We start from the raw sequence: 8,521 nt of genomic DNA, 5'->3' as shown, positions 1-8,521 counted from the left end.
GGAAGGGCAGTTAGGTCATGGCTTACCTTGGCAATTCCAAAGGTTTGCTTTCCAGCAACTGTATCTTTCTTCAAATAATAAAACATTTATGTGGTTTGTCACTCTTGGCCCAGTAGTGAAAATATAGTGATTTATTTCTTCCTTTCATGGGGATAAAGCTTTCTAAAGACATCTCTGTAGAGTCCTTGTAATAAAATAGTGTTTTCCTTAGGAGACAAGACTAAAGTCAAACTTCACTTTCACCTTTCTAGATACTGCCTTTAATCCAGTTTTCAGGCAAGGGACCCTAAACTGTAAAATGTAAAGACGTTATTTCTGTTATTCTCTGAACCAGATAAGCTTTTATTTCTTCAGAACTTCTACATCAGTATCAAAACCAAGTTGTTCTCCTAGGTCTGAGCATAAGCCATTCTTAAATACCTCTTCCCAGCAAGCACATCTGCCTTAATCACGTGTTCTGGTACATGACTGAGAGAGCCAAACCCAGATTAGCTGCCTGATTGCTCTAAAATGTTCACCTTTGAAAACCTGAAAATAAAGACTTGTAGTAATCAGTGCTTAATGCTGTCCTTATGGTTCTGTAAGGCTTGTTGATTCTTATCTCACATCTGGAAGTTAAGTGAATACCTAATTTTACTAACAAGCAATTTAAATTACCAGATTTAATGACATTGAAAGTTCACTGTCTCTCTGGCAGAAGTCAACTTTATATCATCTTTTCTTCTCTTATAAAAATCTCACCTAGAAAAAGCTTAGCTAGCAGAGCAGTAATAGTTGTAGTGATTTATTGTTCTATGCTTTGTGTTATAGGTTGATCGTACTAAAAAGCCTTTGCTAAAAATCCCTGATGATAACAGACCAAAATCTCAAAGTACAGTCAGTGACAGCCAGCCTGTTGAAAATGGACGAATAGTTCCAGACCGGTCCACAAAGCCATTACATGATTCAAAGAGCATTCTGACAGAAGAAGAAAAAAGTCGTGTACATGCAGAAACTGCTGCTCTGTTAGAGAAAAACAGACGGGAAAAAGAACTTCGGGAGAAGCAACAAGAAGAACAGAAAGAGAGGCTCAAGCGAGAAAAAGAAGAACAAGAACAAAAAGCGAAAGAAGAACAGAAAGAAAAGGAACACAAAGAAAAGCTACAGCAATCCAAAGAAGACAGAGAACAGAAGGAGAGGGATGAGCAAATAAAAAGAGAACAGGAGGAAAAGGAACAAGAAAGAGCACGCAAAGAAGCAATAGAAGCAAAAAAGAATAAAAATGAACTAGAAAGCATTGGTGCAAAAAGGATTGAGATTGACAAAATATCTATAGAGGAAAGAGAAAAGGGAACTCGAACACCAGAAATGCAGAGACGGGCACTGGGTGATGCATCTCAGACCTTTGTGACTGTTTCAGGCAAGGTTAGTGAAAAAGAGAAAAACATCAGCAAATGTGGAGTAACTATTGAGAATTATTTGTGAGGGTTTAGTATCAAATTTTAAATACATCACTGGATTTTTATTTAGGCCATTTTTACATAGAGGAGAAAGTTAAGACACAAAGAGATTTTTTTGCAAGACAGCCTCGATTCTTGCTTGTAGGTGGGCAGCATGGAATCCCCATAGAATAAGAAAACTACCCACTGACATGGAGCTAGAAGGAATAGTTCATAGACTGCAATCCTCTTGTTTCAAAAAGAGAGGCATGGGGACACTTTCTCTCTTGTACTTGCCCAGTGCTGTGTAGTATACTGTTGTAACACATGCTGGAGACAGAATTAGATTATTATAACAGACTCATTAGTGCCCCCAGCTGCGTAAATGCTGATATAACAGGATTTTGTTGACTAGCACAGGAAGCAAAGCAATGACCTAATCTAGAATTTTTGCTGAGAACAGTCTGGTTCCAACTGTTTGGGGGCAGGGGGGTGATAGTTCCCTCTTTCCTCAGATTCTTAAAAAAAAGGGCAAAATTTCTGAGAATGTCAAAGTCATTTGATATGAAACAGGAGCCATTTGTGAAGCTGAGTTAATAATGGAAGTGATGTCTTAAAAGCCATTTCTCAAGAATATGCGTTAAGATAAAACTGCGATTGCAGTTTTTGACCAAACTTTGATGCTTGTGTAATGCAAATGCACAAGGAAGCCAAAATAAATCTGGCCAAACTTAGCATGGTCGTTCATGAGCTTTTGACTGACAGAGCAGCTTCACATAATGCCAAAATGATTTATTGTAAAATACATTCATGATGTTGGCTTCACAGTTCGCCTTTTTCATAAGAGGGGCTCTGTCACAGTGAGAAGTAAAAGGGGAAAAAATCTTTCATTTAAAAACAAATTGTAAAACCTACAGCCTTTAGGGGGGAAAGTAGTGTAGGCAGAACTTCTGCATATTATTTCTGAGCCCTTGAAACTACACGCCAGACTGTCTTATATCATAGAACATATAGCTACAAAGGCTGTTCCAGCAAACTGCCTATACTATAGACTAGGAAAAATTAAAACGAGGTGTAGATACCTGCTCTAACCACTTCTTTGTGGCACATGCATTTAACAACCAAAAAAGAAAATATAACTCTGCTTTTTCCCTATTTTGCTTTATCAGCATTCTTTACTGGTATTCTAGATGAAAATTGAAAGCCTTCTCTCAAAATCTTTTACAGCAGACTGGGGTTAAAGGACAACCAGACAGTGGAGCTCAAAAGCCAGGACCCCTTAGAGAGGATTCTGAACAAGATACTGAAAGACTTAAAGTAAATACAATGTGTTGTATGTAGCCAAAACAAATCAAGCGCAGATGCTTTATGATTATCATATTATGTTAAATTCCACCTCATTTCAATTTTTAAAGACATCATCTTAAGAAAAGACTATGCCATGTTTACAGCTGTTTCTTTGCTTTTTTACATTTGTCATATTCATCTGAAAAAAATATTTGAAGCTTTCACTAGAAGTCTTCACATGTTTCTGATGGCATTAACAAGCATTCCACACTTGTTTGTCATCTCACGCATAGTCCTTCACATACCGCTTTGAAAGAGAGAAAAGATCATCCCTACGTGTTTAACAGAAGCATGTATTCCTAATAAAGTAGCCTCTTTAGGGAAGAAATTGAGTATTTAGAGTTCTGTGAGACTGAACTGTCTTTTTTTTCTGGAGCATGTCAACAAATGGGTTTTGTTTAGACTGAATGATAGAAAATGATAGTACCATATTACCATTAAAATAACTTGTATTTCCAGCTATAATCAAGGATTTCTTATTGAACTCTTTTGCACTGAATCATGTAACTATATAGGGAAGTCACAGGCAGCTTGCTGCTCTGTGTAAGTAACTGTATGTACCTTACATTTCTGTTTATTTATTAGTCTCAGCGGGAGCCATTAATGAGAGCACGAAGTGAAGAAATGGGAAGGATAATACCAGGACTGCCTGAAGGTTGGGCAAAGGTAACGTTCTATTCTGATGTAACAATCAAGTTGCCTTGTGCAGTTTTGTAATGCATTTCAGCTGTGCCTTATTTCTAAGTTAGAGCTTGTTTGATATTTTTTTTAATTTTCTTTAAAGTTATTTTTTCTCTTTCAACTTCCACATGGTTATTTTTTGAATTTTAAAATTATTTATAATGAAACTAGGAGAGCTCACCTGGTGTTTCTGGTACTAAGCAGTTGCTGTTTAATATGCATTTTAGTGAAAGCAATGCCTTCCAGTAAATCTAATCAAGTATTGAGGCCAGTCATGACTGTTAACATCTCAAGTGTTTGAAAAACTCATGCACTGTTCTTACAGTAGTTCAAAAATAGGTAAGTAAGTTAATGATGGATTTTTACTTGGTTTTGAAACAATTTGTTTTTTTTCCCCAAGTTTCTGGATCCAATCACTGGAACCTTTCGTTACTATCACTCGCCAACAAATACTGTTCATATGTATCCACCAGAAATGGCTCCTTCATCCACTCCTCCATCAACCCCTCCAACTCATAAACCCAAGCCACAGGTGTCTGTTGAACGGGAAAGAGAACACTCCAAACTGAAGCGCTCCTACTCTTCCCCAGATATAACCCAAGCCATTCAGGAGGAAGAGAAGAAGAGAATTCCTGTAACTCCTGCAGTCAATCGTGACAATAAGTATGTTCCCTAAGTTATACCACAACTCATGCAATATGATAGCATATATGACTTTCTTTGTGTTAAACCAACTGAAATTCATTAATAATTTCTAAGTACATTTGAAAGGATGCAGGAGTGATAAACTTAAATTTCGTTGCTAAAAGTTCAATGTATAGAGCAGTTATCTTCTGAGAATTCACGTAATTGTTACGTATTAACAAGAATTTCAGAGGTCACAGTGTAATTGGATAATAGTTGCTTTTTAAGTTGTGGAATTTGTGTTAACATATTAAATGCCAGTTTTCTGATAGCTTGTGAAATGCAGAGTTTTTACACTGGGTTAAATCAACAGCTAATTCTTCATCTGTGAATTTAAAAAAAGCAAAACAAAACCACTGATGTGGAGCCTACAGCTCAGCCTCATTATATGGATTTCTCACTATTGCATTGACTGGTTTTGAATACCTTAAGTGATGGCATCTGGTGACATCTTGTGCCAGGATATTTCATTCCCTGTGAGGGAGGCTGGTTCTGTTAGTTCATGTGTACAGCCTCACCAAGCCTGAGACTCCTAAAAAAAAAAAAAATAATTTCTTCCTTACAGACCAGTCTGTTACACTAAAGCAGAAATTTCAAGACTCTCTGCATCACAAATTCGGAATCTTAATCCTGTGTTTGGGGGATCGGGACCAGCTCTTACAGGACTTCGTAATCTAGGGAACACTTGCTACATGAATTCCATATTACAGTGTCTGTGCAATGCACCTCACCTGGCTGATTATTTTAACAGAAACTTGTATCAAGATGATATTAACAGGTAAGAATCTCTTATTCGCATCCTTTAATTTATAATTGAAGGACAAGCATTTACAATTGTTAATGCAAAAAATTGATTTAGTGGGTTGTTAAGGGGGGGTGGTTTATTTTTTTAAGTAGGAGACAAACGCTAACTTGTCTCGACGTTTTCAGAGTTCGTGTGTGTGAAGAAATAGGTTGTACTGGACAGTCTTAATTAAATTGTGCTTGCCACATTCATAAATATAAGTGTACTAGAGTCTCCTAAAACCAAACAGAATATTGAAATAGCAGTTTACAGTTGTACTTTTCATCAGCCCAGTCTCAAATATGGAACCAAATTACAGTGCCAAAGTAGACAAAAATTCTAACTCAATCTAACAGCCAGTTTTTCTTCATCTAAAGAAATTACTTTGAAATGGGGATAACATCTTGAATTAATATTAAAAAAAAAAAGTTATTTGAAGGGCTCACTATTTTTTGTGGTCTGTTTAATTTTATAGGTCAAATTTCTTGGGACATAAAGGTGAAGTGGCTGAAGAGTTTGGTGTAATAATGAAAGCTTTATGGACAGGACAGTATAAATATATCAGTCCAAAAGACTTTAAAATTACAATTGGGAAGATTAATGACCAATTTGCAGGATATAGCCAACAAGACTCCCAAGAGTTGCTTCTCTTTCTAATGGATGGCTTGCATGAAGACCTAAATAAGGTAAGCAATATGCTTGTAACAAATTATACATCTGTCAGATGATCAAGAGAAATAAATTTTTAAAATACCCTCTTATCTCCTAAGATGATTATGTTACTGGAACCTTATGTAGAAGAGTATTCAGAATTAAAGTAGGAATTTAGTTTGAAATAGTATAAGGTGCTGAAGGGAGTAATGGAAGAAGGCTGCCTAGGTAAGAAATAGATGACTGCACTGACATGTTTAAATATTCTTAAAAATATTCAATAGTGTGTTTGCTTATAGAGGAGACTTCCTGTTTTTATATATGTTAATATATGGCTATGGTATTTAAACTTCTGTTATCCAGGCTGACAACAGAAAAAGATACAAGGAAGAAAACAATGATCATCTTGATGACTTCAGAGCAGCAGAACTAGCCTGGCACAAACACAAACAGCTCAACGAATCCATTATTGTGGCACTCTTTCAAGGCCAGTTCAAATCTACAGTGCAGTGTCTTACGTGTCACAAGAAGTCCCGAACCTTTGAGGCTTTCATGTATTTGTCATTACCACTTGCATCCACTAGTAAATGTACACTGCAGGTACGGTGGAACTAGAAGGAAACAGTTCTTGAAGTAAAAAAAATCATTTCCCTGTGACTCATTATGATGTTGCTTCTGCTAAGCCTCTTGTTGAAGGGGTTGGTCAGTATTCCAGCTTAATTTAAACCAAGCTGAAACATGAACACATCTGAGTCTTTGCTATTTTTTTAATTCTTCTAAAGTTTTTAAAAATAGGTCGTTCCTTCAAAGTTTTGAAATACAAGCAGGATGGAAATAGTGAAGCCACAGTATCAGAAATGTATAGTATTTGCTTTTGTAGGTTGTAGTATAAATATTGTGTTTTTAAATGAAGTATCGTAAGTACATTTTGAAGGACTTGCAGCTAATTAATATATGCAGTAAAATCTACTTCCACACATTAACTCACTTTTCCTCATTTTTGTGAAACATGGCACAGATAATTGATGCAGGCTGATAACCAAATAGGAAACAATTTTTGCTACGCCTTCTTAAAAACCTGCTCATCACAATTTGTATTTCGCATTTTGTTTTAGGAATGCCTTAGATTGTTCTCCAAAGAGGAGAAGCTCACTGATAACAATAGGTTTTACTGTAGCCATTGCAAAACTCGAAGGGATTCTTTGAAAAAAATAGAAATTTGGAAATTACCACCCGTTCTTCTTGTGCACTTGAAAAGGTAAGACAAACAGTGATTGGTAAAAAATTCATTAGGTTGAAGTGACCAGGCTTTGATGGAGGTTGATTGTTCCAGTGCAATAGCTAGCCATTCTTAGAGAAAGTGCCAGATGTATTTCCAGTTGTACTGCTGCAAGAATTTATTTTCATCTGATGCCTCTTATTAGGCTGTAGTTCTCAAAGCCCTTTTACAATTAATCTCTTTTCATTTATGCTAAGAAACACGTGTGCAAGCATTAACAAAATTGGGGGCCAAATGCTTTAGTTGAGGTTATGTCCTGGACAAAAACAGGGAAGGGAAACGCACTTAATATTCATAGATAGCTTGTGAACAACCTGTAACCTTTAATTATGCTTTTTAATTCTCTAGATTTTCCTATGATGGAAGATGGAAGCAAAAGCTTCAAACTTCTGTAGATTTCCCATTGGAAACTCTTGACCTCTCACAGTATGTTATTGGTCCAAAGACTAACTTGAAGAGATACAATCTGTTTTCAGTATCAGTAAGTAACCACGTCACGTTTCAAAGTTCAGTTGGTCTCTATGCCAAGGCTTGGCTTAGCCTGTGGGATTCATCTAGATTTCCAGGGTGCCTACCTGGTTGCAGATTGAGTTGTATTCTAAAAAAAAGTTACTGGTATTTAGTAAAAATCTCACATTCTAGTTTATTCTCCTAACCAGAGAAGAAATGGCAGCTTTTGAGGCCGTTAATTCTTTTCCTTCTTATATTTACAGAATCACTATGGCGGGTTGGATGGAGGGCACTATACAGCCTACTGCAAAAATGCTTCAAAACAACGCTGGTTTAAGTTTGATGACCATGAAGTATCTGAGATCTCAGCATCATCTGTGAAATCCTCAGCTGCGTATATTCTCTTTTACACTTCTTACGAACAGCGAGCAGTGGATATGGCCACGTAAAGCAGTGTGGGTTAAGAAAACTGGTTACAAGAGCAAAGTAGGTATGGGAATGCATTTAAATATGCAAAACTAGGACAAACATAGTCACAGATCTGGGGATGGTTGCAGCAGCTTTTCTGCAAGCAAGCGCTTTCTGGTCAGTACTAGTGCTTAAAAATCAGAAGACTGATTAATAATGCTTGTGGTAATACTGCCATCTGTGAAACCATTTAAAAAGCATACTTGCATTACCATTTATTTAAAAAACCCCTTATATTTTTAGTCTGCTCCAAAATTAAATTCTAGCTTAGTCATCTGAAATCTATTAACAAGTAGTTTAAAATGTCTTAAAATCCCAAGGCATATCTTGATTTTTATTTTTTTTTTAATTATTATTTTCTTTCACTGTTATGGCCTTTTCACATTTCTAACCTTAAGCTTGATTCTACTGTGAATACTCTAGAATGATGTAAACAGTTAGGAATGTAAGTGTACATATTGATTGCATACTTGCACATCAGAACTATGTATATAATAAACAGTTGTCCTTTTTGTGAGAATCTCTAAAACTCAGAGGATTGCGTTTATTTGCCAGCTCTGAGTAATTGCAACACTACTTAATAAAAAAGCAGAGCTGTATTTTTTTTTTTCTGTTGGCTTTTGTCAATATTTGTGCACTTCAGAGTTATTCTAAACAAACAAGATTTTCCTTTTTAATTTTTTAATATAAATTTTCATGTACACATGCATTAAAAACCTTAATGAAGAAATTATTTAAAAATATATCCTGTTAAATGTA

General features: G+C 35.9%; 1 protein-coding gene across 1 annotated transcript; it reads left to right on the top strand.

The window, feature by feature from the left end:
- Positions 1-146: 146 nt before the first annotated feature.
- Positions 147-8,521, top strand: USP8 (ubiquitin specific peptidase 8). The gene is made up of 11 exons (XM_074917485.1): positions 147-176; positions 811-1,404; positions 2,646-2,735; positions 3,351-3,431; positions 3,847-4,109; positions 4,696-4,908; positions 5,390-5,600; positions 5,929-6,165; positions 6,681-6,823; positions 7,193-7,325; positions 7,558-8,521. Exons 1-11 carry the CDS (start codon positions 147-149, stop codon positions 7,741-7,743), a joined length of 2,181 nt encoding a protein of 726 aa, XP_074773586.1. The 3' UTR covers positions 7,744-8,521.

The sequence above is a fragment of the Athene noctua genome, chromosome 13 (assembly GCF_965140245.1).
Source record: "Athene noctua chromosome 13, bAthNoc1.hap1.1, whole genome shotgun sequence".
Lineage (NCBI taxonomy): Eukaryota > Metazoa > Chordata > Aves > Strigiformes > Strigidae > Athene > Athene noctua.
The sequence above is the reverse complement of the archived record's forward strand: the minus strand, read 5'-3'. Positions and strand labels throughout refer to the sequence as shown.